The following is a 27,115-nucleotide window of genomic DNA, read 5'->3' as shown; positions in this document are numbered from 1 at the left end:
TAAAAATCATCCCTACAAAATTATTATAAAATAATTTATAAAAATATTTATAAAAATAATCTCACTGAAAGATTTACATTTAACAAACTGTCATATACAGCTATATAGAATTATGATGCAGTCATTAAAAATCATGCTTTTGTGAAAATTAATAAAGGGAAACCTCACTAAAATGGAGTCAGAAGCCAGAAGGGGAAGCTTTTAAGCAGTGCCACTTGACTTCAAATAGAGAAGAACTGTCAATTACAGACCCCAAAAGAATACTCATCAGGACTTCCCTGGTGGTCCAGTGGTTAAGCCTCTGTGCTTCCAATGCAGGGAGCACAGGTTCGATCCCTGGTCGGGAAGTTCCACATGCCATGCGGTGCAACCAAAAAGTTAAAAAAAAGAACACTCATCAACAGGGAAGAATCAAGTACAGGCTCCAACAGGAAAAGTGTACATTGCATCTCCTACATCAAATCAACTACCCCAGCAACTTCAGCCAATAAAGAAATGTCATCACCCTGAACTCTCACTTTTCTCCAATGGACTTTCATTCAAAACAAACCCTCCCAACTTCCTCCTTTTTCTCTACAACGTTCCTCTCCTTTGTCGGATTTGCCTGATTTTTGCTATGGCTTGCTTGTCCCAAACTGCACTTCTCTACTATTCCCAAATAAACCGATTTTTGCTGGCAAAACAGCTGTTTTAAGGTCAACACTTCCAAAAAAATTATTGTTTGAAAAATTTTAAACCTAATGAAGAACTGAAGGAATCGTATAATAAATACCTATGGATTTAAGTTAAACATTTGGGTGAGAATACGTCATAGGTGATTTTTTTTCTTATTGCATCACATCGGAAGATACATGATATGGGCTCTCCCACTACCTGTGATGCTGAGATTGATAATTTTGTTAAGCTGGTGACTGTCAGATCTCTCTGTAAATAAAGGTACATTTCTCCTTTACAAGTAGTAAATTATTCGTGAGGTGATATTTGGAGACAAAAGGAGTATTCTATTTCCCAACGAACTTTTACCAAATGACTTTAGTATCCATAGATGATTCTTGCCTGAATCAAGTATGACACTGGGAGTTTCTGATTCTATCATTCCTTCTACATTTATCAATTGGCATTCTTGTGTAAAGAACTCCCTCTCCCTCCGTTTTTTACTACCAATGGGGGGGGATTCATGGATTCTTTATATGACACATTATAATCTATTATTCTTTTTGATGCTCAAATCAACCCAAATTTGTCCAAAAAAACCCTCTTCAAGTCAGCTCCTATTCCTTTTGAAATAATTTGACATCTTTGAAGACAAGATGTCACCAGAGGCCAATCAGAATTCAAAACATAAAGAACTAAATCAGACAAACAATATAAGACAATTTAATAAGACTGCCCCACACAGCTTCTTGTTCTTCCAAGTTTTACCTCATCTCTTCATTAATGGCACCACCATCATCGACTCAGTTGTTCAGGCAGGACACCGTGGAATGATTCTCCACCCTCCCTTTCCCTTACTACTAGCTGGAGAAGGAAACATGATGGTTGGAGGAGTGGAGAGCTACTACTTTCCACTTCATGCCCTTCTGTGTACTACGTATATACTGTTTATACTTTTCCTATAACCATTTCATTATTTTTTTTTTAAATTTAAGTATTGTTTAAAAATGTAAAGCAAGTTTGTGGCTCATTAACTTTTAAAGGTAAAACCCAACCATCTGCAGGTTTCAGCATACCTTACTGTACTTTTTGTAGATTTAGCCCATTTGGTCCAATGTTCTCCAACTGATCACGGTTCCTGATATTTTATTATAAAAACTCAGAGCTGACAGGACTATACTTGAGTTTCCTCTACAACTCCATCAATCTGTCATTCAGGATATACTGAAGCCATGTGTAGAGAGAAAGAATTCCCTACCTCTCATTCCATGTTTGGACAACTTTGTTACAAAACTGCTCCTCATGTTCACAGTGACAAAGTGTATCTTCTTTAGTTTTCAGTCACTGGTCACAGTTCTACATCTTGGGTCACAAAGTTGTGTTCCTCTTTCCCATATTTGAAACAGCACCCATATGGTTTGAAAGTAGGCTTATGCCCCTTGATTTAAACCTCAGAAGACTGGGGATAAAGCCCCAAATTCCACTTAGTAATTAATTATAGATCTATCATTCATGAATACATCTAAACTTTTCTAGATATTCATTATGTTTTCAGCAGCAAAGTGAAGTACTGCAGAGCGTCTATCCCACTGTCATACTTCAAGACTGGGACAGAAGGGAACAACACGTCCTAAGCCTGAGATCTAGAAACAAGCCCACAGTCAGCCTATCTACATAGTCACAGTTTTCTCTACAGTCAGCCCTCAGTATCCACAGGCCCTGCATCTGTGGAGTCAACCAACAGTGGATAGAAAAATACTCAGGAAAAAAAATTCCAGAAAGTTCCAAAAAGCAAAACTTGAATTTGCTGCACACTGGCAATGACTTACATATGATTTACATTGTATTCATTACTATAAGTAATCTACAGGTAATTTAAAGTATATGGGAGGACATGTATAGTTTATGTGCAAATACTACACTTTATTTATGTTTATTTAAAATTTTTGGACATGCTGCGTGGCATGTGGGATCTTAGTTCCCTGACCAGGGATCGAACCTACACCCCCTGCAGTGAAAGGGCGAAGTCTTAACCACTGGACCACCAGGGAAGTCAAAAAGGAGATGAGGGCTTCCCTGGTGGCGCAGTGGTTGAGAGTCCGCCTGCCGATGCAGGGGACACGGGTTCGTGCCCCGGTCCGGGAAGACCCCACTTGCCATGGAGCAGCTGGGCCCATGAGCCATGGCCGCTGAGCCTGCACGTCTGGAGCGGCAACGGGAGAGGCCACAACAGTGAGAGGCCTGCGTACCGCCCCCCCCCCCAAAAAAAAGGAGATGAGCATCCTCGATTTTCGACATCCAAGGGGTCCTAGAAACGACCCTGACCCCCTCCCCCCTGTAGCAAGGGCCAACTATACTTCAAATCCATCCCTGTAACTTCCAAGCTGAAAGACCAAATCCTTTTAGATTATATGCAATGGTACCCTTCTTCCAATCATTTTATTTGCCTTTCTCCAAACCTATTCTAGTTCTCGTCTTCCTACAACGTGACGACACTTGTCAAAAGTAAAAAGGTACTATGATTTTGTACAATGGTAGGATTACATTTTCTACTTTGTTTTCAACACATGATCTAAATGATACAGTGAATATAGTAGTCCCCCCTTACCAATGGCTTTACTTTCTGTGGTTTCAGTTACTCATGGTCAACCACAGTCCGAAAAGATTAAACAGAAAATTCCAGAAATAAACAATTCATAAGTTTTAAACTGTGTGCCATCCTGAGTATCATGATGAAATCTTGAGTCTTGCCAGGGATGAGAATGATCCCTTTGTCCAGTGTACCCACACTGTGTATGTTAGTACACGGAAAAACATAGTAAATATAGGGTTACATTACTATCCGTGGTTTCAGACATCCACTAGGAGTACTGGAACATATCCCATGTGGATAAGCGGGGACTACTGCTTCATCTGCACAACTCCCACCTCCACACATGTTTTTCTAGACACCCCCCCCCGGAATTTTCCACCCATTCAAGTGCTTTAACAAGAACAAATGTATTTGTACAACTAGATCCTATCAATAAGCACAGTTGACTGAGCCAAGCATCAACACCTGCACTGAGCTAGAACATTAACAGTATCTCAGTCTACAAAATGGGTCATCTGGTCACTTGCAATCAACAAATATTTACAGTACTTACTATTTACCCTGTACTGGCAAATATAGGCAAGTCTCTTATAGCGTGAGTTTTTACAACATAATATGGTTATAACATCACTGATTAATTAGGGGTAAAAAATCACCACACAAAGGCATTATTATTAGGATGCAAACTGGAATCAGCACAGAGTAAACTGGACAAATAATATCTGGATGCAAAGAACAGCCACATACAGATGCACTGTTGACTGTCTGGGTGTTCTTCTGCAATGGAACTGTTTTGTTTACCCAAGCATTCTTTTATTCTTTTACCACTGGCAATGGTAACAGTACTACAAGCAAGACTGCACAGTCAAGGACAAAGATGATAGGGGAATCTAAGAACCTTCTGAGTAGACTAAATGGTAAAGGAGGAAACATTCAGTTTATTTCTATCATTTTTAGTCAACAGATGTATTCCTTTTAGATTACAACTATAAAAATACTTATATCACAGCAAGTTCAACAGAGACCCTCTAGCCCCCTTACCCCAGTGAAACAGCTGTTTTTATAAGGGATTTTTCATAAGAGATTTCTCAGAAATACAACCATGACATTGTAGGCAGAAGCACTATAAGTTACTATCTACAAAAAGACATATTTAGGAAAATTAACTACTAATAAACATCACAAATTCTTCTTGAAAAATATAAATTAACATAATTGGGTACTGGAGAAATAGGGAATCACAAATGACTGAACAAGTGAGATTAATAAATACATTAAAATACATGTAACTTACATGTAACTTTTCAAGCTCTTATGAGAGCTTGAAAACTTTCTTTACATGTTTTATCTTATTATACTATGCAAAGGATCTCTGTGGGATGAATTTATTTTACAGATAAGAAATCCAAAGTGTTCAAAGAGATTAAATGAATTGTTCAAGCTGGTATACTGCATACGTCAATCTTATATCTAATAATGTTATGAGAAGAAAAATAAGAGTTCTTACCTAACACAGAAACACTAGAAACATTCCCATTTAAAATCAAAAGGCAAAAATACCTGCAACACTACCATTATTTAAAAGTTACAGTCGGGACTTCCCCGGCGGCACAGTGGTTAAGAATCCGCCTGCCAGGGCTTCCCTGGTGGCACAGTGGTTGAGAGTCCACCTGCCGATGCAGAGGACACGGGTTCGTGCCCCGGTCCGGGAAGCTCCCACATGCCGCAGAGCGGCTAGGCCCGTGAGCCATGGCCGCTGAGCCTGCACGTCCGGAGCCTGTGCTCCCCAAAGGAAGAGGCCACAACAGTGAGAGGCCCGCGTACCACAAAAAAAAAAAAAAAAAAAGAATCCGCCTGCCAATTCAGGGGACACGGGTTCCAGCCCTGGTCCAGGAAGATCCCGCATGCCGCGGAGCAACTAAGCCCGTGCACCACAACTACTGAGTACACGTGCCACAACTACTGAAGCCCGTGAGCCTAGAGCCCGTGCTCCGCAACAAGAGAAGCCACCGCAATGAGAAGCCCATGCACCGCAACGAAGAGTAGCCCCCGCTCACTGCAACTAGAGAAAGCCCGCGCGCAGCTACGAAGACCCAACGCAGCCAAAAATTAATTAATTAATTAAGAGAACTTAGGGTAATGGTGAAGGTGGCATTTCAAATTCAAATCAATCGTAAAAGAATTATTCAACAGTATTAACAAGACTAGAAAAATTACAGTTAGAACCCTAATAACATCTTATACTAAATAAATTTAAGATTAAATAATTTAACTGCAAAACTTTTTAAACTTTAAAAATGTTAGAAGGAAATGTAAGAAAAAATGTCTACAGTGAAGAAAAGTCAGAAGCAATGAAAGAATGACAGGTGATTATATATTAACATAACATAGAGTCAAATATCATAAATACAGTCAAGTCTGTGTTCAGAATTTGACTTTTTTGCTTTGTATAATCATAGAATTCATTGCTACTGATTTCTATCATAATTCACGTTGTCATGCAAAATGTCTCTTAATAACTGAAGGCTGTCAATAACCTGTGATGTCACCTTTTCTAGTCTTACTCCCATGGAGAACTTCGGTTCTGATGGAGAAAGAGTGAAGAGCTTTAGTTTTTTTCTCCAGATATCTTTATAGTTCTATTGTATTTTTAGTTGTGTACTGTGTGCTACAGATTTTTTTCAGTTTGTTACAGACACAATTTGGTAATTTCCTAAATTGGTTCTGCCTGCCTTCAAAGAGAAACATCTGTATAACCTTATAGGTATAAACTACTTTCTGGTAAAATGAGCAGAATAAAATGAGCTCACGTCTTCCTGAAATTTGTGAGAGGATATACGGTATTACCTGTTCCAGCAAATCTCGCTGTTTGAGTTTGACACCTGATTCAATATTTCTAGTATTCAGTAACACGTGTGTTTGTTAGTTCTTCTAATTTGGGTCAGTTTAAAAGATATGTTGCGGGCTTCCCTGGTGGCACAGTGGTTAAGAATCCACCTGCCAATGCAGGGGACACGGGTTCGAGCCCTGGTCCAGGAAGATCCCACGTACCGTGGAACAACTAAGTCTGTGAGCCACTGCTACTGAAGCCCGCGCGCCTAGAGCCGTGCTCCGCAACAAGAGAAGCCACTGCAATGAGAAGCCCGTGCACCACGATGAAGAGTAGCTCCCGCTCACCGCAACTAGAGAAAGCCCGCGCACAGCAACGAAGACCCAACACAGCCAAAACTAATAAATAAATAAATAAAATAATTTTTAAAAAACGATAGGTTGCAAATTATGCATAGAAAATGTGGGCACTGCTCCTGTTTGACTCTTGGATCAGAAACTTCAGCAGGGCAGTAAAGAAGTCCATGTGATTCAAACTGAAATTCTTTCTTTAGTTGCTGTAAGAAGTTAAATGTAAAATACCTTTTTTAGTCTTAGGCCCCTTTGAAAAGCCTTGAAACATGGAGTAGGGGCAGGGAACGGTACTCACTGAGGTAGAAATGACTGCCCACTTCAGAGTCTTCATTGTATTTATACACAAATGTGCTTACATAAATCAGAGGCATTTTGTAGACGCTTTGCTGACTTGTTCACCTCTACAGAAACACAGAAACCAGACCCATTTTGCAAAGCAGAAAGTCATGTCACGTGGAACATGTCCTGTATATATTTCCTACATGGTAATGGAGTCTTAATGGTAAGTGCAAGGTGATAATTTAATGATGGGATTAGTCTGATCACTTAATATACACAATCCTGGAAGTGAATTACTTGCATCAGATACAGTGGTATTTATTATTCTGTACAGAGAGGAGAATACATATAAAATATATGCTTACGTTACATGCACACAGATTTCATGCTCCATAAATCTTTTCTATTTTTTAATTTACCTTTCTCTAAATGATGTGCACAGAATATGCCTTATTACAGAAAAATGCTGTTCATACTTTGACTATGAGGAAAAGTGCCTATATGGTGGTAACGCTAGTTAAGGCAAATGAGACAAATTATCAGTTTACTACATCACCAGTTAACATTTTATATTGTGATGTTCAAAAAAGAAAAGTTTAGGGCTTCCCTGGTGGCGCAGTGGTTGAGAGTCCGCCTGCCGATGCAGGGGACATGGGTTCGTGCCCCAGTCCAGGAAGATCCCACATGCCGCAGAGTAACTATCATGACTAAATTGGATAGCTTTATTTTACAAAGGTATGGAAAGTTTACAAAGCAGTGTCTAAATCTACATTAGTTGTATTTGCACTATATGTTAATGATATACTTTTGCAAATTATTCTGTAAATAAAATGATTACAGTAAAAATATTTGTATTAAAAAAAGAAAAAAAAAGATACATTTTACCTTCAGATAATTGCACTGGTACTTCACTAGGGTTAATCCTGCCCAACCAGATTTAGAAATGTGTTGGGGAATATGAAAGGAGTTTAAAAGAGATCAAAATTTGGAGAGGTACCAGCCCTTTAGACAACATTCAGGCCCTCTAGAATTATTTCCATATGGCTAATTCCTACGTACTGAATATACATGATGTTTTCTCATCCACAGTTATTTCCCACTTCTCTTCCCCAAGCAAAAATAAATCATCATCCTCTCTTTTCTACTCAGTTACTCTTTTGTACTGTGATAGAAACTTCAAAAATATTGGTGATGAGGGGTTTTGTCCCTGAGTGTCCACTGTACAGTTCAAGAGAGCACAGTGTTTCACTCGGAATTCAGGGCTCCTGATTTTCTGGTGGAGGGTGATCATAGCAACTCTTGATTTGGGTTCGCCACAGGGGTAGCCAGACCAAGGAAGAGGATGACTGGGAGGGATGTAGGAATACAAAAAAAGGGAAAGGAGGAATGGGGCCCCCATTTGCTCAGTTTCATCAACTAATTTGTACTCCTATACAACATCAGTGTCAACTGCTATTAAGAAAATCTTAGTTGGGCTGAGCTGGTTCTCTTGTGAAATTGTGCTGGTTATCTTTAAGCTTATCAGTTGTTTGTCCAATTAAACACTTTCACCAGTATTTGATCCAAGTTGTACACACAATGTATTTGGATTATTGTCATTGTTCATCTACAAACTCAAAACGTAATCATTTTAAAGTATCTTGGGAGTGTGTAGAGGGTAACTATTCTAAAGAGCTTTATGATCCTGATGATATTTTTTAAAAATAATAAAGTTGGGGGGCTTCCCTGGTGACGCAGTGGTTAAGAATCCGCCTGCCAATGCAGGGGAACGGGTTCGAGCCCTGGTCCGGGAAGATCCCACATGCCACGGAGCAACTGAGCTTGTGCGCCACAACTACGAAGCCCGCGCTCTAAAGTCCGTGAGCCACAACTATTGAGGCTACGTGCCACAACTACTGAAGCTCGCATGCCTAGAGCCCGTGCTCTGCAAGGAGAAGCCACCGCAGCGAGAAGCCGGCACCACAACGAAGAGTAGCCCCCGCTCGCCGCAACTAGAGAAAGCCCGGGTGCAGCAATGAAGACCCAACACAGCCAAAAATAAATTAATTAAATAAATAAATTTAAAAGAAAAATAATAAAGTTGGATCTTCCATGTTACAATCACAAAATTAAAACCAGTATTTAAAAGTGGAAAAGTATTAAAATATTATGGGGAAAAAAAAGAAGCAAAGAAAGAATGACAGATGATTATATATTAAAATATCATAGAGAAATAAAAAATTGGAAATACTTGCAACATGAATAAAAGAATTTAATATTCCAATAAGCGAAGTACCTCACAAAAAAAAATTTAAGAAAAATATTATAGGAAAATAGGTAAAATATGATCAGGCAATTCACCAAAGAAATTAAATAATGAAAAAACAAGAAACTGTAAGTTTAAATATTAATGAGACAAATGTAAATAAAACCATGATTCCATAGCTTTCCTGTCAAATTTACAAAGATTAAAAGAAAATTATTTTAAAGATTAAATAATAAAAACACTGATCAAGGGAGTGGCAAACATTACTCCTGTTCATTATGAATGAGAGTATGAATTAGTTCAAACTTTCTAGGAGAAAATCTGGCTAACTAACTCAAAATGGATCCATGGCCTAAAGAACTAAAACTACAAACTACAGGCTTTACAACCTTGATTTAGCAATGATTCCTTGGATTATGACAACAAAGGCACAGGAAATAAAAGAAAAAATAGACAAATTAGACTTCATGAAAATCTTTCAAATTGATGTGTCAAAAGACAATATCCACAGAGTAAAAGGCAACCTACAGAATGGGAGAAAATATTCGTAAATTGTATATCTTATAAGGAATTAGTATCCAGAATACACAGAGAACTAAAACTCAACAAAAAAACCAAACAACCAGATTAAAAAATGGGTAAAGGACCTGAACAGTTTTCCAAAGAAGATATACAAGTGGCCAACACTTTTTTTTTTTAAATAGTAGCCATCCTAACAGGTATGAAGTGATATCTCATAGTTTTGATGTGCATTTCCCTGATGATGCATCTTTTCATGTGCTTATTGGCCATTTGCAAATCATCTATCCGATAAGGGTCTAGTACCCAGAGTATAGAAAGAACTCCTATAACTCAATAATAAAAAACATAAATAACTCAACTTTTAAATGAGCAAAGGATATAAATATGTTTTTCCAAGAAGATAATCAAGTGATCAATAAGTACATGAGAAGTATTTACCGATACTGAATGATACAAAAGTACCATTCATCATTAGGGAAATGCAAATCAATACCACTTAATAGCCATAAGGACAGCTATATTAAAAAAAGGGGGGGGGGAATCAGTGTTGGCAAAGATGTGGAGAAATTGGAACACTTGTGCATTGCTAGTGGGAATGTAAAATGGTGCAGCCACTGAGGAAACAGTTTGGTGGTTACTCAAAAGTTAAGCATTCAGTTACCATATGATCCAGCAATTCCACTCCTAGGTATATATCCAAGGAACTGAAAGCAGGGACTCAGATACTTGTACACCAATGTTCACAGCAGCATTATTCATAATAACCAAAAAGTGGAAATGACCCAAATATCCAACAACTGATGAATGACTAAACGAAATGTGATACATGTTAAATCATGGATAAGCCTTGAAAACATTATATTAAGTGAAAGAAGCCAATCACTAAAGACCACATATCATATGATTTCATTTAAATGAAATGTTCAGAACAGTCAAATCCAGAGGCAGAAAGCAGATTAGTGGTTGCTTAAGGCTGGAGGGTTGGAGGGAAAGGGGAATGACTGCTAATGGATACCAGCTTTCTTTTAGGGGGGATAAAAGTATTCTAAAATTAAACTGTGGTGACAGCCACACAACTCTGTGAATACACTAAAAGATGATGAACTGTACACTTAAAACAGGTAAACTGTATGGTATGTGAATTATATCTCAATAAAGCTATTAAAAAACCTTATGAAGTATAAATGTATAACTTCTTGAAAGGTTTTACTAATATTTTCTCCATGAAGACAACTGGTATTTAATTTCCCTACTTAGTACACTGCAACTAAATCAAAACTACTTTTTAAACACTTAAAAATAAATATTGAATGACTAGTGGCAAATGTTATCTTATATTCCAAAACATTTCACGGGTAATCATAGTACAGAATCTCACTAAGGAAAAATGTAATTGTACTGCATTCTGATTTAAAACCAGCAAGCATACTTAAACTCAGTGAGTCCAGTTCTTACAAAGTGCAACAGAAATAGAGCAAATGCTACATGATCCAAGTCAAATAAAGGTTAAAAAGTGGTATACTTGGTTAGTGTTTTTTGCTTGCATTGAAAACTTCAAGTACTTAAAGAAGATCAGGCTGAATCACCTTCCGAAACTGAACGGTCCCATCCCACCCCCACACAAAAAAATCCGGAAGAGAAACAGATGAAATATGTGAAGTGTGTGCTACTTTGACAGACTTCCTAATGTTTTCCACGTCTGCATGTCCAAGCCTAGCACATGTCAAAAGCCTAAAGGGGCTCTGCAGGTCAGCTAGTCTTGGCTAAAGCAGGACAGTAGTAACTTTTGGCTACAGGGTATCTGGTTTAAACTCTCAAGCAGCCCTGGACTCTTGTGTACTAAAATAGATTTTCAGATAAAAAGATTAAATGTTTGTGTACTTTTTCAGCTTCTTATCTATCTATAAGGAGTAAGTACTTTCCAACTTCTGTTAAGGAGAAATTATGTCTATGAAGAAAGAGTTATGTTTAGTAGTACTTAAAACTGTTTTTAAAAGTCTCTTCCACATTAATAAAATACATCAGAACTGTCTAGTAGATAATCAGCTGCCTGCTTACCTACATAAATAATTCCCTCTGCTGAATACACAAAGTCAAGAAATTCCATTGGCAGCAGAAAAGGGAGGCCAGCCCAGAGGGGAATGCTACTGACAATGGTGACAAGGAGCAAGGCCAAAGCCAAAATCAGTACCAAACAGAAAAAGCCAGCCAAAAAGGGGCGAAAAGGAAAAGACTGGGTATAGGAAGGTCAGTGCTGGTCAGGAAATGAAAGGATGACCAAGGCCAAGCAACAGGAAACAGAGAGAAAGATCATCTGATGAAAGTGAACATAAAATAACATGTAAACTTAATAATGACTGTAATCTTAAGTATCCACAAGACTCAATTTTTTTATGCCAACCAGTAATCTAAAATATATAGGACTATGTGGGGAAAGAAAACCTAAAGCAAAATTTCCAAAAGAATAAACAATTCCAACTTTACAATGCATTTACCCCCAGGACTCAAGCATGTCATTATTATATTTATTTCCATTTCTTCCTTCCAGATTAAGTTTTTGTTTTGGGAGTTTTGATGGGAGTATAAATGGTGCATAAGATTGGACCTCCAAAGAGCCTGAAGCCTAGGCCTGTTAAAGAGACATTCCTGGGAAACTGACCTGCACTGCAGCAGTCTAGCAGTTATGTACTAGGTCGTTACCAGTAACTTGTGCTTGGGCATGATGATCAGTCTCTAAAACTTTGGAGAGAAGCCAGGAGGGATAAAACTCCCTGTGGATATAGCAAGGGAGCTTCTCTTGCTTCATGAAGACTTTGCTCCTTGCCAGTGGTATCATCCACAGCAAATATCCCTGTGGGGAGCTTTCTGGATACCTGCGAAGTTCTGTCTCCATCTGAGAGAATGTTGTGTGGAAAGACTGATATAAAGGACATTTATTGCAGTACTGCTTAAGGGCATAAAAAAAAATGAAAGCAACCTAAATGTCCTTCAACTGGATATGTATATTATGTTCATAAAAAAGAATGACGAGCTGATGAAATGAATTACGTTACATGTGCTGTTACCAGTCTCTAAAACATATGAACTGAGAAAAGCAAGGAACAAAATATATGTATACGCCATCATACATTTTGTGTTTAAAGATGATGACATACAGACCTTTCTAACTAATTCTTACACATAACCCAGCAGCCACTGATAAATGTGACTTTATAAAAATAAAAGAGTTAACGCATGAAAAATAATACCATAAAGTCCAAAGATGTTTGTGTCCACAAACTGGAAAGCATACACAAGAAACGTATCAGTGGACGGCTGTGAAAGGAGAAATGAGTGCCTGGAGGAGACAGAGGTGAGAAGACTTAAGTTTTCACTTCCTCAGTTTATTCACATTTTTTGCATACGCATGTATTATTTGCTCAAAATGAATGAAATATTAAATTTTAAAGTCGACCCAGACATGTATCTGCTCCCATACGCATATATACAAAGAGGGGCTGACAATGATCTTCCTGCCTACTCTTACACACTGTTTGAATTTTTATCCTGAGAGTTTATTAATTGTATAATCCAATCTTATTTTATAACAGAAATACAGCTGTTGAAAGTATACAATCTTTTTTTTTTTTTTTTTTTCTTTTTGCTGTATGCGGGCCTCTCACTGTTGTGGCCTCTCCCGTTGCGGAGCACAGGCTCCGGATGCGCAGGCCCAGCAGCCATGGCTCACGGGCCCAGCCGCTCCGCGGCATATGGGATCCTCCCAGACCGGGGCACGAACCCGTATCCCCTGCATCGGCAGGCGGACTCTTAACCACTGCGCCACCAGGGAGGCCCGAAAGTATACAATCTTTGACCCTAAAATTCCACTGCAAGAGCTTGATACTATGTTGAAGAACTGTAGTCATATTCTAGGAGGTACTTCCCTAACTGCAATGGCTAAAATTTAGAGACTACTTAAATTTCATCTATCACTAGAGAACTGGTTAACTGGATACATATCTACTGTGTGTGTGTGTGTGTGTGTGTGTGTGTGTGTCGGTGTGGGTGTGAGTGTGGGTGTGTATAATGTGATGCCAGCAATAATTAAAACTGATGATTTAGAGCTATATTTACTGACATGGAAAGATGCATAATATGCTTTTTTTTTTTTTTTAATATCAACATTCTCGGGCTTCCCTGGTGGAGCAGTGGTGGAAAGTCCGCCTGCCAATGCAGGGGACACGGGTTCGTGCCCCGGTCCGGGAAGATCCCACATGCCGCGGAGCGGCTGGGCCCGTGAGCCATGGCCGCTGAGCCTGCGCGTCCGGAGCCTGTGCTTCGCAATGGGAGAGGCCACAGCAGTGAGAGGCCCGCGTAACGCAAAAAAAAAAAAAAAGAACATTCTCCATCCGTTTGTTTGTTTGTTTATTTATTGGCTGCGCAGCATGTGGGATCTTGGTTTCCCAACCAGGGATCGAAGCCACGCCCCCTGCATTGGAAGCGCGAGTCTTAACCACTGGACTGCCAGGGAAGTTCCGCATAATATTCTTGAATGAAAAAAAATAAGGTCACAGTAGATTTCATTAATCATCTTCTCCATCACAGCTGTATCCCACTGTATTGTAATTACCTGTTTACTTGCCTGTGCCCCTCAAAGTCTTTAAGTTCCCTAATGACTTACAACTATGGTCTGTTCACTGCTGAATCACCTATACCTGGCACAGAACCTGGCACATTAGACATTCAATGAACAGCGACCAAATAAATTGTAAATACACATATTTGTCCCCCCCTAAAACTACAGCTAAAGAGAAACTATAATGGAACATCAAATATTTAAATGACTTAAGTTTACATTTAAAAGAACCTTCAATGTTAAATCAGCACTAGAAAACAAATACAGGTAAGTACTCCTTACTCTGTGCTTAACATTTTCTTGGAAAATGTGTATAAACTGAATTTTTGGCAAACTGAGTCACAGGATAAGTATGCTAGGAGAGCTCCCTTACTTAAAGGGCTTCTTTCATAAAGTGAAAAAACTCCAAACAAATGTATTTATTCTACACGAGCTTAAATTTTGCACGGTTTATTGGCTTTCCTTAAAACAGAAGCCTCATAAAAATAATTTTTCAATACCTACCTCCTCTTTCCCCTAAAATAATGACTTGCTTAATATAAACCATAATACCACTGTTTGACAAGTTTGGGCTTGTTTTTTTTTTTCAATCCCTTAGTTCTCTAGACAAGGTATAAAATTCAGGTGTACAGAAACACCCAGAGTAGGCATCATGATGTGAAGAATTCCTCTCCTTAGGATGATTATTTGTTAGAATTCATGGGCTATAATAAAGTTATGGATTTTAAAGAGCTTGTCTAGAGAGAGGAGTAACTGAGTTACCTTGAGTAGTTGTTAAACTATATAATTTTTTATTCACATAACAAAAGGAAACTTCAAATATGAAACAACCACAGAGTTTAAACAAAACTAAATGTCAACTCTGGTTCAGAGACTAATTATATTTTCCTTAAGGTTAGAAATATAGGTCTGATCCCCCTGTAAACTGATTCATTTACAAGGTATACTTTAGAAAATACTTTATTCTTTGTAGTGGCTCAATTTTTCAAATACCTGGGACTTCTATTTGGTTCAGTCAATTAACAAAGCTTGCATCTGCCTTTGGCCTTTGGTTTCGTTCAATTCTGTTCCTGGTATCAATTTAGCCAGCCCATCAAACTTTGCTCCTCAGGGTATTTTCACAAGGCGCTGCTTTTCTATTCCAAAATATGCTCAAGTTTTTAAGTTTAGCAAGTTTAAAAGGAAAAATTTCAAATATGAATTTTAGGTACACCAAAAATTAAAAAGTATTAAATACCTGTTGACATTTGGCAATATGCCAGGAAGTAAGGGGCACACAATTACTGCCCTAGAGGAAATCTATAATATCTAACCCATAAACCTTCACCAGAAAGACCCAAAGGACATATAAACATTAACCACATATACACTAATGTAGTTACATAATATATCTATGAAGAACTAACTATGTTTTGCGGGGTGGTGAGTGAAGAGAGAATTACTGGAGTTGTATGTTAAGATAAAGCAGTTAAGATTTCTGAAGCTAAATGTTAGAACCGATTTCAGCTGAGGGAAAACTGTTCCCAGCACAAGGTGCTGCCTGAGAACAAGTTCAGAAGGGCGGTCTGATTTGATGGAGGAGGAGCAGCTGTGTTAGTCTGTATTTCAGAATCACCACAAAAGACTAGTGTGTGAACACCTTCCTGGGAATAAGGTGGGCTACTGATTAATAAGGTGTCCTGGGAATTAAGGTGTCCAGGTCTTGTGGACAAAGGACAAATCTTGGTTCTAAACCAAAGTCAAGGTAAAGCCACTCAAAAGTGGTTCTCAGCTGCTTTCAAAAATTTGGCAGTTTCTCAAAAAGCTAAACATAGAGTTGCCATATGACTCTGGCTATTTGCCTAAGAGAACCAAAAACATATATCTACACAACAATTTGCGCATGAAGGTTCATAGCAGCACTATTCATAATAGCCAAGTAGAAACAACCTAGATGTCCACCAACTGATAAATGGATAAACAAAATGTGGTCTATCCATACAAAGCAATATTTTTCAACCATAAAAAGGAATGAAACACTGACACATGCACAACATGAATGAACACTGAAAACACTATGCTAAGTAAAAGACAAATGGCCACATACTATATATTTCTATTTACATGAAATGTTCAGAATAGGCAAATCCACAGAGAAAGAAAATAGATTAGTGGTTGCCAGGGGCTGGGAAGAGAGGGAATGTGGAGTGACTACTAATTGATACGGGGTTTCTTCTGACATGATAAAAATGTTCTGGAATTAGTGGTGATGATTGCGTAGCCTTGTGGATACACTAAAAGTCAGTAGACTGCACACTTTAAAAGGGTGAATTTTATGGTATGTGATATATCTCAATTTTAAAAAGGGGATTCTCAGCATTTTTTCTGTGACAACACACCTGAAGGACAAGACATAACTCTATCAGTAGAAGCAGCCTACTACAGCAGAGACTGGTTTTGTGACTTTGACAATCACTATACTACAGAATCTTGAGAGAATGATAACTTAAGGGTCTTCAAGTATTAAGATCAAACTAACGGGTGAAAGTCACTTTTTAGTGACAACTTCAAGAACTGCCTTGAGGTGACAAAAGAAATATTTAAAGACAAAAAAAATCACAGTAGTTTCTAAGTAACAAAGAGATGGCCAAGGCCTAGTTAAGCTGCTGTGAAGGAAAGGATTTACAAATTGTTCTGAAAGAGGTAAGGACAGTAGGATTTTCATTCTCTAGCAGCAGCTAAGAACAGAAAAAGAATAAAAACATAAAGAGACAATGAGGGTTGGATGCAACAATACAAGGCACTACAAAAAGATGACATCAGGGCTTCCCTGGTGGCACAGTGGTTGAGAGTCCGCCTGCCGGTGCAGGGGACACGGGTTCGTGCCCCGGTCCGGGAGGATCCCACATGCCACGAAGCGGCTGGGCCCGTGAGCCATGGCCGCTGAGCCTGCGCGTCCGGAGCCTGTGCTCCGCAACGGGAGAGGCCACATCAGTGGGAGGCCCGGGTACCGCAAAAAAAAAAAAAAAAAAAAAGATGACATCAGCCACAGGGAAGAATATCTATTTCTCAACACTGATTTGGCATATACAGTCCCAACTTACACATGGATCATATTTCAAATGTTTGTAAATCATAATTCTGAACACAACTGCCAAGAGAACTCATTTTTGAAAAAGTAGATAAGCTTACAAATGACCTACAGTAACTTCTAATAATTTGTCATTATTTCTATTTTCCTAGCTGAAATTCGGTTGCCAGAAGCCACCTCCATACCATCTTCTCACACAACTGAGAGTCCCAACAAGAGGAATTCCCCTCCAACCTGTTGGCCACCACCATCTCAGCAGCACAGAAAATTCTGGATCCCTACTCCTCAGGGAGGTGAGGCCAAAGGAGAGTCACCTGCTATCCAGGGCCATTGTTCTGCCATGGCAGTTTTACAGATGAGAGATATTCCTAAATCAGACAGTTGGATATTCACCAATGTTCTTGTGATGGGAAGCTGCCACAGAGACAATTAAGGTGCTCAGAACATGCTGATAAATGTATCCTCACATTGAATCACAGAGACGTCATCATGTCCAATGGGTACAATGGAACACTTGTAGCACATGCATGTGGCACTACACAAACAGCAGGAGCTCAATGATGCCGGCAACAGAAAAGGTGAAGCAAGGAAAGGCGTGGGAAGACATAATTCAGACCCACAAAATTCGCTGGGGTCTGTAAGAGCCCAATAAAAAAAACCCCTTTGTCCTGTTCCTTTTGAAATGCCCTTTCTGGGACTTCCTTGGCAGTTCAGTGGTTAAGACTCCACCCTTCCAATGCAGGGGACACGGGTTCAATCTCTGGCTGGGGAACTAAGATCTCACAGGCCCTGCGGCACGGCCAAAAAATGAAAATGAAAATTAAAAAAAGGAAACAAGAAAGAAACTAAGTTAAAAAAAAGAAATGCACTTTCTGATGAGATCTTCCTTGTCCTTCAAGAGTCAACGAAGTGCTGCCATCTCTGAGAGATTTATCCCGAAAGCCCTAAGCAGGTGGGGGCTTCCAGGTCTGTGTTCCAACAGCACCTTGTATTAATTATCATAATGCTTATTAAATTGCTTTGGTTAATTAAGTTTGTTTCCTCAGTAGGTGTCTTCTCAAAAATGGAATATTTTATTCATCTTGGCATTCTCAATACCTTATACAGAGCTTGGCAGATAGAAGGGTCCAGTAAATATTTGCTGAGTGAATAAGGGAATAGATTTCTTGCAATGTTAGAAGAAACAGTAAAATAATCAAATAAGCAAATCCAAAATGGATTAATTTGCCAGTCTTGCTACTAAGAAAATGGGCTCTGGGACCTCCTTGGTGTTGCAGTGGTTAAGAATCCACCTGCCAATGCAGGGAACACGGGTTCGATCCCTGGTCTGGGAAGATCCCACATGCCGTGGAGCAACTAAGCCCGTGCGTCACAACTACTGAGCTTGTGCTCTAGAGCCCGCGAGCCACAACTACTGAAGCCCATATGCCTAGAGCCCATGCTCCGCAACAAGAGAAGCCACCGCAATGAGAAGCCTATGCACCGCAATGAAGAGTAGCCCCCGCCTGCCGCAACTAGAGAAAGACCACGCACAGCAACGAAGACCCAACACAGCCAAAAATTAATTGATTAATTATTTTATTTTTTTATTTATTTATTTTATTTTATTTTTTTTTGCTGTACGCGGGCCTCTCACTGCTGTGGCCTCTCCCGTTGCGGAGCACAGGCTCCGGACACACAGGCTCCGCGGCCATGGCTCGCGGGCCCAGCCGCTCCGCGGCATGTGGGATCTTCCGGGATCGGGGCACGAACCCGCGTCCCCTGCATCGGCAGGCGGACTCTCAACCACTGCGCCACCAGGGAAGCCCTGATTAATTATTTTAAAAAGGAAAAAAAAAATAAAATGGGATCTAAGCATGAAACCTCAAAGTGGCCTACCCGGTGGATCTGAATGCACTGAGTATCTAAGGCAGATAAGTTCAACTGCAAGTAGATAAGAAATCCATAGTGAATATTCTGCTTGTCCCTTTCCATCACATTTTTTTAATGTTATAAGGAATATTCCTTATTAGGCATGCAAAATCCCCAGCGATGGGGATTATTACATGTTGTATTTGGCATTTCTGACATCTAAAGAAATACTTAAACTGAACCTAGATACACGGTTCAGCAATAGTCAGAAGAAAAACTATTCGAATCCTTCAGGGGAAATAAAGGGTTCCAACCAAGTTCCGATCACAGCTAAGGAATTAGAGCTGACTTAAAAGCTCTAGTGCAGATCAAATCAGAAGCGCTCCTCGTGCTAGCCACCAAATGAATGGTTCACAGGAGGGGAGCAGCCACATAAATCCTACACCTTAAGATGTAAACAGGAGGGAATGCCACAGGTACAAGGCATGTTAGGTAAGGGAGCTGACAAGTCTTCGGAACCTACTTATTTTCTTGTTGGCAGTTGATGAGAACCCACATTAAAGCATGAGACTAAGAAACATGGATGTCTACTACTGTCTAAAGTAAAACTTTTGTCTTAGTGGTTGCTTACCTGATCTTGCAAAAGTATTTTATATTTTTACTTCCTCAAACTATAATACTAGGAAGGCCCTAAAAATGATCAACTCAAACCCCGTAATTTTAGAAATAAGGAAACAAAGGTCTACAAGGGCAAATGATTTGCCCAAGGTCATACTGGTGATCAGAGGCAGTCTGAACTCAGTTCTCCAGTCTCCCCAGCTTAGAGCTCTTTGCACTGGATGAAGAATTTTCACATCCCAACATGCCCTATTAGAGTCTGGTCCTACACACACACACACACAGACATACACGTATGTGTGTGTGTGTATACACCACATAGCTACACACTTACTTTTGCAGCACTAGAAAAACTAGGGCTGTTCAGGAACATACTAAAAAAGTATCAGGGCTTCCCTGGTGGCGCAGTGGTTGGGGGTCCGCCTGCCAATGCAGGGGACGCGGGTTCGTGCCCCAGTCTGGGAGGATCCCACGTGCCGCGGAGCGGCTGGGCCCGTGGGCCATGGCCGCTGGGCCTGCGCGTCCGGAGCCTGTGCTCCGCGACGGGAGAGGCCACAGCGGTGAGAAGCCCGCGTACCGCAAAAAAAAAAAAAAAAGTATCAGTTAATCGAAAAGACTAGTCCTGTGATAAGGCATTCATGTTTTCTGAATGACTCACTAAAACACCAAATCCCCATGTCTATGTTTATATTTATCTTAATATGAAGCATAATGGTTAAGAGCCTGGGCTGTGGAGTAAGAGACCTGCCTGTAATCCCCCAATTCCAGCTCTGACATTTAATTAGTCATGTAACCATGGACAAATTTGCTTAACCTTTTTAAACTTCAGTTTCCCCAACTATAAAACTGAAAAAACACAACTGACTTGTATGGTACTTGTGAGGATTCAACAGATGATGGCTATAAAGGGCTCTGCCCAGGTCCTAAGATTTACTCAGTAATTTAGCTATTATTATCATTACCACTGCCTACTAATCTCTGTGCTGTCTACAGAAGTGCCCCAACAAAAGTTTTCTGTATATTTCCCTCTCTCCCTCTCTCTCTCACATTCACACACACACAATCCCAATTATATAGTATCTGTTCTTTTGAACATAGAGTACAGCAGCCTAAGAACCCTATTCAAGAAAAGTCTTTTTGCTTTTCTTTTTTGGAAATCAAACTCTTACCCCAACTTAATTTTTAAATTCTACAATGTTCAGTGCCAATAATGAGAATTTAGAATTTAAAAACACAGATTGTTTTCTGGTTCTCACACTTTTCCATTCCTTTAAACAAGATAAGTTTGGTTGCCTAAATTCTGCAAAGAGGAAATGCAATTGACTCAGAAAGAAAATGAATCCCCCTGCTTCCCACTGAGGACCCTTTTGGTGTTCAGACACAAAGGACACTCTCTATCTCATTTATGTGACAGTGAGAGTGAATTATTCCCAAGATTTACTATGCATTTATGTTTTAACTCTATTAGAATCTGAAAATAACACAACTATAAAAGGCCCCCTTTCCATGTATATAATCATGCCTCAAATAAAGTATTCCACCTTCCCCACATTCCTTAAAATTCTGAGTTTACCAAAAGTGTAGTCTACTAGCAGCAGAGTACTATCAATACTTAAAATCAAAGAAATGACCTTTCAAGCTGTCTTATTTCCTAAAACAATAATTTAAGCAGCTAACTCCTCTGGTCTAAATTCCATTACTAATTATTCATGTCTATGATGCTCACTGGACAACTGAAAGGATACATTTAGATACCTTCATTTTAATAGCCAAATACATCTAAATGAAATTTATTTCATTTTATTGTAAATCTCAGTCTTCTCTTTGAAGGTGTTATTGTCTGGGTTCCTAGAGTTCTCTGAAATTTCAGTTGCAAAATATATCATTTCATTTGAAAGTAAATCAATACTAGAAACAAATTATTTGATCATCATCTTTTTATAAAAGATTAAACAGCCACAAATTTTATTTTACCAGGACTAAAATGCATTAAATTACATTTCACTGACCTAAGATCAAAAGAGCTTCATAAATACAATGCTTCATTTTACCAGAGTGAGGTTATAAGAAGCCGAAAAACATTCCCTCTAGAGCACAAAAACTGTTTTAAGTAATTTTAAAACTCTCTAGACATTTCATCCATTTTTAAAAAAACAGTTCTTCCTATAAACAAAATCATTAGAGGCCACTGGAAAACAAGCCCAAAGAATTATAAACAAAGAGTTAATTTTTCCAAAATGCAATGCTACCTACTTTTTGGTTATCATGAATGACAAAGAAATGTTCATATATTATACATTCAGCTAATTTTAAATTGTATAATTCTTCTAAAATTATTCTTAGCCTAAATTAAAACTTGACCATGATATAAAATGTGGTCAAAAGTACCTCTTGCTAGGAAACAATATTACAGTTTTTCATAAAATGTAAAATCAAATTTAATAAAATTTCTATGTTTTATTAGCTTAAATTGGTAATTTATGAAAATAGAACTGGTTTTTCACAGAGAGATTAGAAAGAATTTAAGATCACCAGAATTTTATTAAAAAGATGACAGACTGGTCAAATGCACTACAATGTCTAATCTCATGGGATCAGGGATTTTATAAATATGCCCCAAATTACATAATATTGCGGGACAGGGAGATGGTGTAAGGCCTTTAAAAAATATTGTATGGGAAGTTAACAAGGATAACTTTTTAAATATGTACGTTATTACAGAGTAATACTTCAATGAGAAATACAATTAAACAACAGAGTCAACAACACCTCCAGAAGCTGATTTCTCAAGTGTCACCAGACTATCCATTCTGCTAAAGAGTACTTTTAAAGACATGCAGCACCCACAGTATCAAGTTTTCAAATCCCTACCTTTTGCATATACCAGTACTGCTTTACTGCTGCATATAAGCACAGAAATGCACATTCCAAATTAAGGAGAATTACTATCTTCTTCCTCTTAGAGTCCATTTGAAGTTATTTTAGAAAGGTATCTCAGTAAATCCAAGAAAAATGTTGAATAGGTAGACCCTTCTTTCGCCAATATTTAGAATACTAAAGTATTTATAAATGTGGCTTCCCCCCCAGCCCAGGTAACTTCAGCTTTATGATGGTTCCATTTTTGTAGTGCTAATATAGTTCTGAACATACCCTCCTGTGTGATTTGGGGGGAAAAAAGCAATTATCTTAAACGTTAAACAGCAGCTAACCAAACTAACGGTGATGTTCAAGTAAACCTACTTTGTTTATAGTAAAATCTAAAGATTATATAACAAGCTTTGACGTTCTCTTTCCAGCAGTTTCCTACAGTGTCAAAGGCGATAAAGACAACATACGTTTTTAGAAGAGGAAAACAAGGAGTTAATAAATTATATTTTCTCAACTAAGAAATGCCTTCTCTTTTGTCAATATCACAAGCTATTCACCTAGTGACAAAGGAAAAGTGAACACTTCACCTGCCGGTTTCGGCAACTAAATCGGGAGCATTACCAGTCAGACTTAATATTTCTAGGGAAGAATATCTGAAGCAAAGAGATTATTTAAAGTTCATTGCCAGCTGCTACATCTGGGGGGAACGGCCTGAACAAGACTCCTCTATTTGTCATCAGCCTTTTTCCTCAACACCCACCCTGCACCAAACCCCCATTGTTCTAGGTAAAACTCACAGCTAATGATATCGAAAGAGTAACTACTCCGTTTCTGCGGCAGGTGATCACCAGCAGGAACTCTTCAGAACCACACTGACTTGCTGATTTCTTTCCCCCACATAAAAGCCGAATTTGATCGTAAATCAACCACAAACTGGTGGGGGAAAAGGATCCCAGCTTTCCTTCCAGACTGATGGATGTCAGTCCAGAGGCGGTTGAGGAAAGCCCCAGAAGGTTCCCATAATAAATCGACCCCCCTTAAAGATCATTTAAACTGACGTTTCATAATGAAATTTTAAAGAAATCTGTACCGAACCCCCTGAAATAAAAGTACACAGCTCCCTTGCCCGACGAGCGGCGCCAGGAGAGACTGAGGCAGCGGCTCGCGGGGTCGCGTGCGGGCCCGGCCCCCTCGGCACCAGCTCCTCCACGAGCCCGGCCGGCCGGACCCAGGCCGGAGGGAGGCTGCCCACCTGCCCGGCGCCGCCGCCCGCCCGACGCCGACACTCACCCATCCTTCCGCTTGGCTTTGTAGACGTGACCATAAGTGCCTCGGCCAACTTTGCAGCCCTCGTATTCAAACAGGTCCTCGACCCGCTCCCGCTCGCTGCTCAGCTTCACTTTAAAGTCATAGTCCATTGTCACGGCCTGCGAGGCCGGGGAGCGGGGTCGCGGCGCCGCGGGGCGGGGGTGGGGACCGGGGAGGCTCCGGCAGCCGCGGCCCCCGGGAACCCGCCCGCTCTACGCCCGGCGGCCGCAGCGCCGGCCCGGCCGCGGCGGCAGGAGGAGGCCCCGCGAGGGCGCCGGGGACATCCAGGGGGGCGGCGGGGCGGGGGCCGGCCGGTGGGGACGGCGCGGTCCCCGGGCGCAGGAGGGCGAGGGACGAGGGCTGGGGGCGGGGAGCGCGGTCGCTGCCCTTGTCCCCGCGGGCTCCGGGGCGCCGGACCCTGCGCTCCGGCCGCGCGCTCGGCCCCCGCGGCGGGCAGCGGCAGGACGGCGCGGCGGACTGCCCCTCGGGCGCTCGCGCCTCGCCGCGCTCACACACGTTCACACTCACTCACTCGCTCGCTCGCTCGCTTGCTCTCCCATCCACTCAGACAGAAAGGCAGCGCCGCACAACAGCCGGTACCTCCTCAGAGAGCGGAGGGAGGGGACTCGCGGAACACGGCCGCGCTGTCGCAAAAACGTCGCGAAGCCTCGGGCTGCTCGGCCCTCCCTGAGGCCCGCGCCGCGCCGGCCGGCCGGCCTCCCCCACCGGGCCCCGCTCCCCGAGGGCTGCGCGGACAGAGCGCAGTGACCGCTGCCCAGAGCGGCCGCCACACGCACCACGTGGGGCGTCCCGGCGGCGGCCGGGGCCCCAGACTACAACGCCCAGAATGCACGCGCCGCCGCCGTGGCCGGCCCTCCTACGGCTCCGCCCCCCGCGGTGGGGTTGTGGCAGCGTTGCGTGATGGGACTCGTAGTCCAAGGGGAGGTGAGTCTTTTTTTTTTTTTTTTTTTTTTACAGCGATGTCTTTAGAGTCTGATTTGGGCTAGAAACTTAACCAAAGAAATTCAAGCGTGAGGGAGGCTAGTTTGCATTAGAATCACATTTTGCGCCACTTCCGAACTCCAGAGTTTAAAGGGCATTATCGTTATCGAAAAAAGTCGAAGTATTGGTCAACAGGTCACAGACTATTACTTGGTGTATTCTTGTCGTTCACAGTCTGATAAGGGCTGCACAAAGATAGCAATGTGCTGACACACATTACAAACATCAGTAAAAGTGACTCAGCGAGGTGTGGCCACGCTGCTCCTGAAAAGTATCACTCTTGTGACAGACGACCATCCCAGTGCGTCCCATCCTTTCAGAGGGGACGTTATTTTGAGTATGACCTCTGCACCACTGCCCATACGAACGGCAATTTTTAGCCATGATTACAGCAATGGATCTAAATCCATGGAAACCGTGGATAATTTTAAGGTAGGAAAGGTGTCAGCTGGAGGAGTCCTGATATCTTGATAATAATCCCTCATGTTGTTTTATCCCCCTTATTTAGACGTCTGTTTTTCATTTTTGGATTTTATATTAATTTTGTATTTATATTTATTTTACTTTTCCCAATTGCTATCGTTTCCACGAAAGCTCCCCAGCTCCCAAAGGACATATAATCTCTCCCATTTTTAACCTCCATCACACATTTTTTTCACTTTTCCTGTGGTACCCATCAAATTCTGTTTTGTCTTTTATTTCCTCTCCCTTGCTCGATTATAAATTCCTATAGGAAGTAATATTTGCATCTTCCATAACACCTAGTATCACGGCTTGATTTTGGTGCACAGTAAACATTTGTCGAATTAATGAGTAAGGATGTTTTTGTCCAAAATATCTATGTACAAATGATGACCATGATACCATTTTATGAAAAACCCTCAGAAGGGCTCTTATACAGATTTCTCTGGAGGAAATAGTGACTTCACCACTGGTTTAAACGAAGTTGTTTTTCCTAGTACATCAAATACTGTTTGGTGTTTAAGCACACTGACCGGTTAGGTGGGCCTGGGTTTGAATCTTGAAGTGCCATTTATTAGCAGTGTGTCCCTGGACCCTCAATTCCTTTCTTTGCAAAATGGAGACATAAAAGACCTCAGCTTAGAGTAAGTGCACCAGAAAATTAAGCTTTCATGAATGGGGCGTTATATGTTTCCACTCAGTGATGTCAGTTGGGTGATTCTCTAGCGGGACTGCTCCTTTGCATAGTTACAGAATTCAATTTTTTCTCCTAAATATGGTTTTAGAATAGACTCTTCCTGAAACATATATATTTTGTATTTCTTCAGTGCTGTGTCTTTTTGTCCAAGTATTTACTCATAGACCTTGAGAAACCAAACCACCACGCTAGAGAAAAGGTTGTGAAGAAGCATGAGACTGGGCTTGCCCCACCTCACCCCTGCACCTGTCTCCCACAGCCCCTGCACACGATATTCCTGAACCCTGAAGGTCTCTGCCTTCTTAAACTGTACTTTTGACTACTGCTTTGACTCTGTCCACCCTGTGGATGAAGATAAGACCTTCCCATGAAGAAACGGAGTGTTTTTTAAAAATAAAAATTGTATGGATTTAAGAAGTACGACGTGACGTTCTGATACACATATACGTAGTGAAATGATTACTATAGTCAAGCTAACTAACAGTGTTCTTACTATGAGTAATCCCGGGGCAGCAAAGGACGCCAGCCTCGGACCAGGCAAGAGAAAGGCTTGCTTCGCTCTCTGCAGCTATGGTGTGAGTTAGGGGTCTGGACTCCAGGTCGGGGGCACACGGTGGTGTGAGGTAAGCTGGCCCCTTAAAGGAGCATCACGATGGGGAGCAAAGGAAGAGAGAGCCACGAGGGCCCCTTAAAGGGGAGCTTGGCTCATGTGTTAGGAGCAGTCATATCTAATATCCAGCTTGAGGTTTTTCTTTTCTGTGTGGTAATTCCCTTCTGTTATCCCCGAGATATCAGCTGGGTCTTACCTGTGGAGCCTGTGTCCAGGCTTGGAGGAAAGGAAAGGGCAGCAGCTGGAGACTCAGTTACGAGAGGTAAGAAGCAGCCTGCAGAGCCAAAGCAATGGGCTGGGAAGCCCTTGGGGCACATGCTTGTCTTCCAAACACTGGAGGGAGGGAACCTGGTTTTGGAAAGGAGTTCCTGTAGATCAGGGGGCCCCAACCCCCAGGCCATGGACTGGAACCCCGTGGCCTGTTAGGAACCAGGGCAGGTGAGCAAAGCTTCATCTGTATTTACAGCCGCTCCCCACCTGAGCTCCGCCTCCTGTCAGATCAGCAGTGGCTTTAGACTCTCTTAGGAGCACGAACCCT

At 40.9% G+C, this 27,115-nt stretch overlaps 1 protein-coding gene across 3 annotated transcripts in view; it reads right to left on the bottom strand.

Annotated features, from left to right (window-relative positions):
• The window catches only part of CDK8 (cyclin dependent kinase 8), a 102,219-nt gene extending 77,671 nt beyond the window's left edge, over nucleotides 1-24,548 (bottom strand). For 2 of the 3 annotated variants that reach the window (XM_060079738.1, XM_060079739.1), the window contains exon 1: nucleotides 23,789-24,547. In XM_060079738.1, the coding sequence (XP_059935721.1) occupies nucleotides 23,789-23,916 (128 nt within the window). In that variant the 5' untranslated portion in view covers nucleotides 23,917-24,547. Of the gene's footprint in view, nucleotides 1-23,788 lie in introns of all 3 variants that reach the window. The other variant, XM_060079740.1, reaches the window with a different exon arrangement.
• Between the last annotated feature and the right edge of the window lie 2,567 nt (nucleotides 24,549-27,115).

The sequence above is a fragment of the Mesoplodon densirostris genome, chromosome 17 (genome assembly GCF_025265405.1).
Source record: "Mesoplodon densirostris isolate mMesDen1 chromosome 17, mMesDen1 primary haplotype, whole genome shotgun sequence".
Classification (NCBI taxonomy): domain Eukaryota; kingdom Metazoa; phylum Chordata; class Mammalia; order Artiodactyla; family Ziphiidae; genus Mesoplodon; species Mesoplodon densirostris.
The sequence above is the reverse complement of the archived record's forward strand: the minus strand, read 5'-3'. Positions and strand labels throughout refer to the sequence as shown.